Source organism: Melanotaenia boesemani, chromosome 15 (assembly GCF_017639745.1).
Source record: "Melanotaenia boesemani isolate fMelBoe1 chromosome 15, fMelBoe1.pri, whole genome shotgun sequence".
Lineage (NCBI taxonomy): Eukaryota > Metazoa > Chordata > Actinopteri > Atheriniformes > Melanotaeniidae > Melanotaenia > Melanotaenia boesemani.
The window spans coordinates 4,183,454-4,195,802 of record NC_055696.1 but is presented as its reverse complement, the minus strand read 5'-3'; the positions used below and the strand labels follow the sequence as shown (position 1 = coordinate 4,195,802).

The 12,349-nt window shown below is 39.0% G+C and overlaps 1 protein-coding gene across 1 annotated transcript; it reads right to left on the bottom strand.

The window, feature by feature from the left end:
• Positions 1-290: 290 nt before the first annotated feature.
• Positions 291-4,705, bottom strand: rom1a (retinal outer segment membrane protein 1a). Its single transcript, XM_042008557.1, has 4 exons — positions 4,461-4,705; positions 2,242-2,672; positions 1,882-2,128; positions 291-1,646 (listed from the first exon to the last, which is right to left on the bottom strand). Exons 1-4 carry the CDS (start codon positions 4,608-4,610, stop codon positions 1,434-1,436), a joined length of 1,041 nt encoding a protein of 346 aa, XP_041864491.1. The 5' UTR covers positions 4,611-4,705; the 3' UTR covers positions 291-1,433.
• Positions 4,706-12,349: the final 7,644 nt, after the last annotated feature.

Genomic DNA, 12,349 nt, shown 5'->3' with positions numbered 1-12,349 from the left:
GTTTGTTCTTTTAAACTCAACTGAAAGTAAACAAAAACAGCATACTATTTATTCAAAGGCTGCTTTTTTAATTAAGTTTGAAATTACCCAGTATATCTTAACACACGCTTTATCCAAGTCAATAACCTGTAATAATTTGCAACTAACAATTTAGAAACAAGTTTAATTATTAGTTTAAAACAGTGTTGATGGAGCAAAACATAATCTTTGATTAAAAAAATCAATTGACTTATTGCACCTTTAAAAGACAAATATGAGAAAAAAATGCATGTGTGTATGTGTGATAAAGCTTTTGACTAAACCTTGGGAAATTAAGGAATAATACATCACAGTATAATGATATTTTTTCCTTAAATCAGAAAGTTTCTTTATCAACACAAACTAAAGCATGTTTGAAATTGTATTTTGCATTTCACTTTGATTCCATAATTCTATTTTTCAGCATCTAAATATGAAGCAGTCAAAGCCTTTGCACAGTTCAATCAACATCTTACATCTACCTGATGCAGGTGAGTAAATGCAAGGGCAGCAGGTTGGGGATTACAGCAGCAAATGGGCTTAGCAGCTTTAACAAAGGTGTCACAACAGGGGACACACTTGATGGCTTTGACTGCATTACTGACATCGATTAATCAATCTCCCTAATCCTATTTCTTCCACTGACTTGAAGAAGAGAGAAAGGGAGAGGGAAGCATCTTGGAGTGCCTGTTATGAAGGCTGAAATATCTGCATGAGCTTTATTTAAATTAGAAAAAGAAAGAAAAAGTGACTCCACTCCACAAGGCATTGATTAACTTCAAACTTTAATAAGTCCTCTGTTAAATTATGTCATAGTCCTGTTGCGCAGCAGAGCATTGGGCTTCATGTCTCTCTACAGTCAGCTTTACATCTTTGTATTTATAAGACCAGAAAATCATTTTTGTACACTGCCTCATCAAATACTGCTTTTCATTGATTGAAAAGGGATTGTTTTATTGCTTTTGACTAATTAAAGGATTGTTAGGATGCATTTAGCAGTGCACATCACTTAAAATTAAAAAAAGCAATAAAGTGAATGTAAACAAATACAGTACATGAGGGATTAACCGTTTGTGTACATCAGATAACAGGAAAAATAAAATGGATAAGTAACAAAATAAAAAGGTGTCCTGTTGATTGTTTTGAGAAGTGTTCCAAAACCTGGAGAAATTGCGGGTTTATTACAACTTCATTGGGTCCCTTTTCTGGCAATAAAGATACCAGGATGGCATTTGAAGGGCTTTCATTAATCTTACCTGTGATGATAGCCATCTGAAAATAAAAAATGCTATCTCTAACTTTGTGAAATTCATAGAAATGTATTATTTGTGTTCTCTCTTTAAATTAAAATAATTTATTAGTTGCCCTCTCTTTGTAAAAATTATTTACATGTGTGTGTGTGTGTACATAATGGTTTAGGTGGTAGCAGGGGCGCCCTCTCCAGCAGTGCCTTCTTGCACCTGGTTTTTAAGCAGGAGTACGCTCAGCACAGGGTTAAGGTACTCCATGACGGTGTCCTTCACTCCTTTCTCCAGCAAGTAACCTTCTGTCTCGATCTCTGTGTTTTCCTTTCCTGCAACTGCTTCCATGGAGGTCTGCAGGAAGCGCAAGCTCACCAGCACAGAGCCCTGTAGAGTAGGAAGATGGAGAAACAAGGAGAGCCATTTACACTGATGCACTGTGGGTTTCAACAAAATCTTTCATCAAAGATCCACAAGGACTATTGTCATCATAACTCTCTTCCAGCTAAACGAATTCCCAAGAAGCCAATGATTTATCTTTATGGTCATTTTTAAAGAACGTAGTACTATCAGCTCAGCCTGAAATAATTTTGGGACCAATGTAACATCTTTCCAATTTCACCTGTAGGAGGAAGATTGACAACACTCCAGCCCCAATGGTGTTCATCAAGCCCATGTAGTAGTGAACCAGAGCCTCTCTGCAACCTCGAAGGTAGATGTTGAGCTCTTCAGTTAGGTAGTCATAGTTATAGTGAGCTGAGTTGTTGGTGAGCTGATACTGGATGCATGGCCGTGGAGAGCTGGGGTTACAGCAACTAAATGGGACCCCATCCACCAGGTAACGGCCATCCACGTTGCTCTTGATGCGGCTAAGGAGAAAGAATTAGAGATAACCATCAGTAATTTCATCATTGATAATCTTTAGAAACAGTACTCTGATCAGATGTACTGATATGAAACCCACATTGCTACTTCCACTTACTCTTTCACTTCCTTAGAGTTGAAATCAAGGTAGCGGTTGCTGATCCACTGGACCTCAAACCAGTCCCTGAAGTCGTTGTTTCCACAGCACTGAAACTCCATCTGCAGGCGATCGATGTTCTGTTTCTGGAAGCAGCGGCCTGGGGTGTCTGTGTCTTTGTAGAAGCGGATGCCGTTCCTCAGGCCAACCTTCAGAGAATACTCCAGACTGCCTTTCATTGCATAGCTCATGATGACAGACAGCAGCATGAGCACGGTGAAGAAGCAAGACACGGCAAAGTAGGGCTTCAAGAAGTTCTTCCAGCGAGGAAACTTCCCAGCATCCAATGCGTCCTGACAGATCTTTGACGCAAAGTAGTTGATGCCCAAGGAAGCCAGACCAACAATCATGAGGGTATTGGGCACAATATGTATATCTGTGTTATCCATAACCTGAAAAAAATGTAAGAAATGCAAATTCCATATGATGCAGTATAACAGCATGTGGACAGTGAACACTACTTGTGTTTCCTTCCTTTTTCTGTCAAACATTTTTCTGTCCTGTCTGGCAGCCTTGCATTAAATATAAGACTTCCTAAATATGGTTGAAAATACTTTTCACAGACCTCACTATTTTCTAATCTTTACCAAAATTTCAAAGCGTCACAAAAACACTCAAGTTATCAGAAAGATTTTTCTCTAGAAAATAACTTCTCCATTCAGACTTTGAAGCTGATTGCCAAACAGGAAATGAAATCATCTCTCAGCAGTAGTTTTATATCTTTAAAGCAAACACTGTAGATGTGCTCAGCAGCTCTGCTCAAGGTGAAGCCCCAACAGATTCATGATTTGTACTGTGGCACTATAATAAGACTTTTATTTATTTCCAAATCCTCGCCGACATCTATTCTTTTAACATGAGCAACTGTGTTCAGACTCCTTAGTTTACTCATTGCACCTTGCCGCTGTGTTTTTATTGATTTCTGTCACATTAGTGCTCAACCCATAAGAACCCGACGTGACATATTTGTCACATACAGTTTCTGAGACATTTTCCTTCAATTTATGGTAAAAACTTTGCTTAAAATCCTGTTGAACACAATCTGATACCCTAATAGATACCCAGAAGCAAAAAAACACATTATAATATTTTTAAACTATCACATGGTAAAAAAATTTTTTTTATCTTTTTGTTACATTTTGTTAAAGGGCCAAATAAAGATCTCATATTTAAAAATTTGGACTTTTCTTATCATTTTTTCATTGGTTGGGCCTTTATGGGTTAATGTCACATTTGGGTCATGTGTTTCTCATCATCAGCATTATTGTCACCCACAAAACCTAAACTTTGTCTAAACAGAGACCACTGAGCACTGAAGACCACTTGTCAATAATCCATTAACAATAAAAAAAAGTGTGAACATTCAATTCGACAACTTCTACAAGTTAACAGGACACGGATAAACTACAATGCAACTATGACCTGAAATATATTTTGCATGTTCACATTTTTCGTTCTTTCTTTTCCTGTTTATATTAGGCCTGTTTATTTAACATAAGAATAAAATGATTCAACTAAGATAAAAGTAAAACCTGCAGGTTTGTCACTAATGCAAAGAAGACAGCCTAAGATGGGGATTAGCTTGATTAAGGCTGACAGAGCCGGGTTTATGAAATGATTAGTCAGGATCCAAAGTGGGTCACAGGTATCTATTTCACGACTGTCTGCAGTTAAGGATTTTTCGTTGACCATATCACATAGTATAACATCTCTTCAAAAATTGTCCCAACACTTTAACAGTATGATAAACAAAGATGAGATAATTACCTTCTACTAATTTTATGCAACTAAGCATGTGCTCAGCTGCATTTAATAAGTAACAACTAACAATGAAAAATCTTTAAATGTTTATATTTATGACACACTTTCAGCAGGGGACCTCTGAATTATTAGCTATTAACAGCAAGATATCTGTTTTGTCTGCATCATGTATCATAAAAGCAAATGTAGCTATGATTTTAGATTATTTTTCTTCCTTATATGGACTCAGTTACACTCATATCCACTGAAAACTACTCTTACACTACATTTTATTCTACTTTTGGGGTTAAACAGTAATTGGACTGTAAGCCATTGTTATTTTCAAATTACTTTCTGATGTGTTTTAATGTATTATAAAAGAAAGTCTAAACCAATAAGAATTTATCAGTATACACTCTGTCATGTAGAACTTCAAGTACCTCTGCCCTCCTGCGGAGCTCCGTCTTGAGGAGGCACCCAAGGGTGAAAGTTGTAGCCCCGGCAACTGTGGCACACCAGGAGAGCATCCACAGTCCCTGGGCCAGCTTCACCCTTTTTTGAAAGGGGAACTTCATCTTCATCACCACCATGATTGCAGCGAGGGAATCCGAGTCTTACCGGGGGAAGAGGGGAAGGAGAGCGACGAGGCAGCGGAGGACGATGCTGTGTTTGGTCTGTGAGAGAGGAGGAGAGGTGAGAGGCAGGACTCCAGAGGCTTAGGGATCAAGATGACAGAACTAAAGCACAACACTCAATTTGAAAATTAGTAACAACGGTGTGAACACACTTTAAACATGCTGATAATAGCTTTGCAAAAAAAAAAAAAAAAAAAAAAGAAAACAAAAAAGTTTTAGAGATTTTTGTAAAATCCTTGAGTTTAGAGGTTTTTAGGTTCACAGCTCAAGCAGCACATTCTCAATAAAACAGACAGACATTAATGTATTAAAGTTCACCTTATTTGTCTCCCCAAAAAGTGCTGAAAAAAGTCCAGTTATCTCCACTGACCACTGTGCACCTTCCAGTGTGCCACACAGTGGATTTGGCACACTGGATTTGGCAAACCTGGATGCTGGGAGCGTCTTACCACTAATACCTACCTATCCTATTAAAACTAGTCTGTGGATCCAGGCCACTGTCTGCTCAGCACACATTACTCACACAGGGGGACACGAATGACAAACCAAATTGAATTTGACAGGGAGAGATTGTCTATAATTAGTACATAAGTCATTATCTGCACAACACTAATTCTTGGAACAAAAATTCAAATATATTGATTCCACAAAAAAACTGATGCAAGTTTAGAAGAAATTTATCCTCAGCATTTAATTTTCTCTAACCCTAATTTTTTTGCATTTCTGCTGCTTTATTTTTATTTTGAACTCTAAAGGATAGAAGACAGTTTTAAAAAAATATGCAATGCATATTGTTAATATTTCAGGATCCTTTATTAAATAGTCTGAGACAGTAAACCTCCCTCTAGATAAAAATAAAAACCCACACTCACACCACCTTTTCACATCTTTTTGATAAATTGCTGAACACTTACAGGACAATGATTATGTTGATTGATCTTATGTGCACTTACAAAATAAGTACATGTAATATAACCACTTAATTCTGGTCTGATATAAACACAATTCATTCAAAATTTAAATAGCCCAAAGGAATTATTTTTGTCAAAGGCTGGGTTTACCTGCTGAAAAAGATAAAAAAAAAAAAGAAACACAAGTTAACAACAACAATAATCTCATATTGAGAATTTGGAGAGTAAAGAGAAAATGGAGCTGAGTACAAACGGATGCCTAGTGCATTATGGCAGTGGTTCTTAAACTGGGGGTCAGCAGATAATTTCAGGGGGTTGCCAGATGACTGTAAAAAAAACATGTAGCCTATATTTAGCAAATAAATTTTATTGTTTTGTTGTTTTTTTTTTTTACCAGGGCTGTCAAAATTAAACCATTAATGAAAGATAAATCTTTGAAAGTAGCACTTTTAAACACATAAACGAAGTTTGTACACATGCCCTGGTAAAAATCAGAATTTGACATTATCCCTACAAGAGAAGCAGATTTTGGTCTTGCAGGTACCTTGTTACAGTAATGAACCACCTCCTCCTCATTTATGAAGATTCTGACAGTTTTCCAACCTTACATTTAGAAGACGGCAGCGGGATGACTCATTTGATATATCACACAATTAATCACTAAGTCATCGCATGGGGGTGGTGGTCGCAAACACCAACATACGGATGGTGTTTTTGGGGGGGTTGTGGCTCAAAATAATTTTTAGAAACCACTGCGTTATGGGATGTCTTCTGGGTGTGGAGGCATGACTAAAAGATGGCCAAGGCTCACCCAAATCAGCCCAAACAATAAGCTTAATCTAAAAAAAAAAATGTTTATGAAAATTAGGAAAGTTAATCATTTTTTTCAAGTACATACAAAATGGCATTTCATCCAAACGTTCTCAGTTTAAAAGAAAGTCACTACAAAAAGGCTTATGTTAAAACATATATCAGCATGCTAAAAATCTCACATAAACAAGATAATAATGACAATTATTTTTGTCAATACAACTGACAATAATACTGTTTTAAATGCTATTTACTCTCTCTGTCTATATATATATAGTGATATAGTGCCTGATGTAGATAATGTGTCTGGTCAGTGTGTCTGCTGTTACTTTATCAAACCCTTTTCATGAATAATAAGTAGAATTAAAGTAGCATCCTTCCTATCTTCAGACAGATTGACAAGAAATAAATAAACTGACAAGAAACAAAATATTTTCTCATTTGCTTTATTAGATACAGCAAACACATGTATTCGCTCAGCGTCAAGCACATTTTTAATGGTTAATCAGTGGAACTAAAGGAAAAAAGACAAATCTAATACAAGATGTATTTGTTATTATTATGTTTATATTATGTTTTAGAATATACCCTCTATGAATAACTTTAAATTAATCTTCTAGAGATTTGTTTTTACATCGTTCATAACACATATAGACAGTACATTAAACTAATTACAGTATGACGACTACATAACTTTTTATAAGAAACCAAACACACTACACAGATTATTTTTAAATGCTCAAAAGAAAGGAAAGTGGTGTAACTACTCATATTTTCATCTTTGCATCAACAGTCTTTTCATTCTACCACTAAATGGTTTGATCTAAACTGTTAAAAGTTAAACTATTGCTGCTATTGTGTTTTTGTTTTCTTGTTTGTTTGGTTTTTGTATGTGTGTGTGTGCGTGCGTGTGTGTGTGTGTGTGTCTCCTACGTTTGTTTTTTCTGGAACTGTCCTTTACATTCTTGCTGCTGTGGCATATAAATTTCCCTACTAAAGGATCAATTTGTTTTTTTTGTTTTTTTTATCTTATTTAAAGGTAGTATATGTGTACACATTATTTCATTTGTCTCCAACTACTCAGTAAATACCAGCTCTATTAATCATGTATCATTGGGTTGAGTATAAGGAGTTAACAGAAGAGGAGTTATCAGGCTATGGGAAATCCAGTAATTCCTGTAGTTTACAAATACACAGCAAATAAAGTAAATCAGGATTTCATGCACAGTAAATTATGCTTTCAATTTGCTTTTAAAGCTGTGTCCGCTCCCCTTTCAGCACCTCCGCTGGAATCCCGCCTACCCAACCATGCACCTCAGCCCTGCCTGGATCTTGTCCCTCTCCAGAGGGTGGATCACATATCAAGTGGCTGAGCATCTGCTCAGCTGAGTGCAGGCTGGCCAGACTGCTGTCCAGCTCTGGCTCTCTGCTCTTTGTCAACCTAACAACTGTGTCCCTGTCGTCGCTCATTCTCCAGTGATGAATGATCTCATTATTTAAATCTTCAATAGCTTCATCCTCTGAGTGGTGGAGGTTCATCATGGCCTCTGTGCCTCTCAGCTCTTTTTGCATGTGATGCCGTGCTTGAGGAATTTCTTCCAGGCTCGCTGACCTCATCAGGATGGTAGACTTAAAGTTTGCATTTGTGGCAATTCTGTAACTCTTCTCATCTGGTATGATGTCAGAAAACTTCTTGAACCCAGAAGAAGAGGGATTGATGTGGGGTGGCAACATAAAGTCATTGTGAAGAGTGAACTGGAGATGAGGTATCTGCAGTGGGCGTGGAGAGGGTCCTCTAACAAAATCCTCACCTCCTGACTCACTGTCTTTGTCCATGTCTGCTTCCTGGTTTCTCCACACTCTGTTTGATCCCGTCAGAATTAACCGAGGGGTCTCTTCTCCCATCTCTGACCAGTCAGATTCCTCCTCCTCTGGTACTGACCCCAAAGGCAGCTCTTGTCCAGTTTTGTCTTTTCTGTATTTGGGGCTGTCCATGAACTGAGCCGGAGGGGGAGGGATGGGAGAGACAAACTCAGTAACAGCATCATCTGACAGAGAATGAAGGTTGGTTTTGTGCAGAACTGATGTTACCTACAGTAAGCAGAGATTGTAATCTGATCAGTTAATCAAATATGATGAAAAATAAAAAATAAGATGTTTTTGATAAACAAAAACACAATATTAATGTTGTATATGATCCATACAGTTTCAGTAAGACTTCTTATCGTTTAAATTCTATTTCATGCTATTATTGCTCACTATGATGGTAATTATTTTCAGTCATTGTAATCATTCTTTTTGGTGAGATCTTTTCCTGACTAGAATTTAAAAAGATAAATATCTCACAGTTAATGTTTCCAAGCTGTTTGCACTGGTGAGCTGCTCAGTCAGCTCTGAAATGCGCCGATTCAACCTCATTCGTTCCTCATCCATATTTTGAGTCTAAGAAAAGGCACAGGAAGCACAGTCATCATAAGAGATCTTCAGTTAGTAGGGGGTCTTCAATATAAAGTACTTCCACAAAAGACTTATACATTATTATAGTTATTAGGGAACTGATGTTTTGTCTAAGACAAACAGCAAGAAGACTCGCTATCTCACCACTGAGTGAAGCTTTTGCTCAAGAAGATTATTGGTCTGTTGTGTGGTGGAGCAATCATCATGGAGTCTAAAATAAAGCAGAGATGATCAGAGAGAAGTTACTCAGCAGCTCTATTCTATATTACATATTATGTGACATTATATATTTTACATGCAGGAGAGAACATGCAGGATTACAATGTGCAGCAATCATCATAAAAGTGCATTTTCACCTTTTAAACTTGTCCATCAGGTCGCTGAGCTCAATACGCGTCCTGTGAAGTTCAGTCTCCAGCAGCTTTTGACTGCTAATGAATTCTTCACCCAAACACTCCATTCTTACAGCTGTCTTTAACAAACTCTGATGCAGACCTTCATTTTCATCCTGTAGAATCCTATCAAAAAAATGTACAGAAGCTTTTGTTTTTGTTATTAAATAAGTCATTTTTCCCAGCATTCAGCCATTTCATTTATTTGCATTATGAAGGTCATGATTATCAGTTCAACCAAGGCTTTGGTGGATATGGAACCCATAAATAATAACATCACACTTACATGATTTTGCCCAAATCATCTGCCTTTTCCTGTATGGACAAAAAAGGCTCAGATGAGAAATGTACAAAACATATGAAAAATAAAGAATGGATTGTAATGTCAGATTGATTGCTGCTAGTATTATGCATAACTAATCTATTGTTCTGTAAAGACTCATCTGTTTTCCACCATGCTCTACACGCAGTTGCCAAAATCAATAGGAAAAAAAAAATGAATGGAACATTATTGCATAACCGGTTAAGGAAGTTCAAAAGTTCCAACAGCTATGGCTTCACTAATGCTTTCTTAATGAACATTTTGGATTTCATGCATAAGTGTAGTATTAAAATTAATACCGTACTTTATGTGTTGATGGACTAGGGAAACTAGTCTGCTCCTCATCTTGACTGAAAGGAATAATCATCTTTCTGGGAGCATCCAGCTTGCTCACAAGGGACTCCTGCTTTCTGTGTGAAATTGGACTGCTGGCAGAATTGCCCCTTGAATAAATGTGCTCATTAAGACTATCATTCTTTTTGGATTGGTTAGGATGTGGTTTAGATTCAGGGCGATGGCCTTGATGATGACTTGTGTTGTGGTAGTCTCCATGGTGATGCTGATGTCCTGAATCATGCTGGTCTCCATAGTGATGCTGATCGCCTGAACTCAAATGGTCACCATGGGGGTGATGATGGCCTGGAGAGTGGTGGCCTCCATGCCAATGAGCTTCAGTGTGATGGATTTCATGGTGATCCTGATGACATTCACTGTGGGGCTCTCCATGGTGATGTTGGTGAGCTCTATTTTGCTGGTCTCCATGGTGATGACCAGGACTGTGGTGGTCTCCATGGTGATGGTGATGATCCTCCCTGTGGTGGTCTCCATGAGGACGGGGATGCACCTCACTGTGGTAGCTACCATGGTGATGGCCAGGACTGTGGGGGCCTCCATGGGGTTGGTGATGAACTTCACTGTGGTGATCTCCATGGTGATGGTGATGAGATTTACTGTGGTGGTCTCCATGGGGATGGTTATGGCCAGGACTGTGGTGGTCTCCATGGTGATGGTGATGTGCTTCACTATGGTGGTCTTCTTGGGGATGGTGATGAGTTTCACCATGATAGTCTCCATGAGGATGTTGAGCTTCACTGTGGTGGTTGTCATGGGGATCATTGTGGCAATGTCCATGGCAATGATGGTGAACTTCATTGTGATGGTCTCCATGGTGATGAAGATGGTAGTGGCCAGGATTGTTGTGGTCTCTATGATGATGTCCATGTATTTCACTTTTGTGGTCTTCATCACAATTACCTGTACCATAGTGATCTTCATTGTGCTCCTGAGATTCTTTGTTATGCTGTGGAGAGTGATGGTGAGAGCTTGGACTGTGGTGGTCTCCATGGTGATGCCGATGAGCTTCAGCACTGTATTCACTGTGCTGATAGTGATGACCTAGACTGTGGTGGTCTCCATGATGAAGATTATGAGGTCCACTTCTGTGGTCACCATGGTGATGTTGAGAAGCTTCTCTGTGGTGGTGTCCATGATGATGATGTGTTGGACTGTGGTGATCACTGTAGTCACTGGTTGGACTGTGGTATTCATGGTGATGAGGGGTAGTGGGGCGAGATTTTGGATGAGGGTTTTGGTGCTGAACTGAACTGTGGTGGCCTTCGTGGTGATGTGGTATGATTTGGTGACCTTCATGATGATGAGCTGGATTAAAACTATCTCCATGGTGTTGAGCATGGTCATGGTGAGCTTCTTGGTAATGGTCATCAGTATGGCTTTGGTGGTCATGAATGTGAGTGTCGCTGTGTTGTTCACCATGGTGATGAGTTAATTTACAGCAGTCTCCAGGATGATCTTCTCCATAGTGTAGCAATCTGTTTTCATTTTCTTTGTTGTGTTGAGTGGAACTATGATGACCTCCGTGTTGACTGACAGGACTGTGGTGGTGTCCATGGTGATGATGATGACTCATAGTGTGGTTATCTCGGTGCTGATGTTGGTGACTTGTGGTGTGGTGGACTCTGTGATGATGGTGATGAATTGGACTGTTGTGATCTTCAGGGTGATGATGATGATGGTGACTGGAAGTGTGATGGTGGTGATGGCGCTTATGGGATGGCAAATGTGAGTGATGCTCAGAGGTTGGAAAGGATGAGTTACAGCTTCTAGATCTATGTTTCACATTATGGGGTGGGTCTGAATGAAGGTGACCATGATGCTGGAAATGCTTATATTGAGAAAGTCGAGAAGAGCGGGAATGTTTGCTTCCACTGGAGTGCTTGCTGGAGCTAATTGAGTCCGCACTTGTAGGTCGACTTCTCTGATGTTTAGGTTTCTCAGTGCTGCTATCTGTCTCCCTGGATCTAGCAGAGACTTGTCCTGGGCTGCAGGGTCGTTGAGCATCTGTAACCCCAAGACTGGTGAGTCGCATGGGACTGAGCACCTGCCGAGTGATCTCATTGAGAAACGCAGAGAACTTCATTTTTTCTTTCGTTAAATTCTTCTTGGTTTCACTTTTGATCTGGTCATTTTCCATATTTCCATTCCTTCGTCTGTCTTTGGATGCTGGGAGCTCCTCCATTGATTTGGCTTTACGGAAACTTCCATCATATCCCAAGTTTCTTGTGCTTGTTCCTTTGTTTTTCAAAGCTCCCTTGGTAGAGCCACGGTGAGACGACTTGCTTATCTTTCGTTTCTGCTTGGGATAAGTCCTGTTTAGATCGCTTCCTTTGTCTATCAAAGGGGCTGTGTCGTCTCCTTCTTCAAGGTACGTTTGTTTCCCAGAGATGTCAGTGCAAGACTGAGAGTGCTCAGGCTTCCTAAGAGGATGTTTCTCTGAACAGTCGC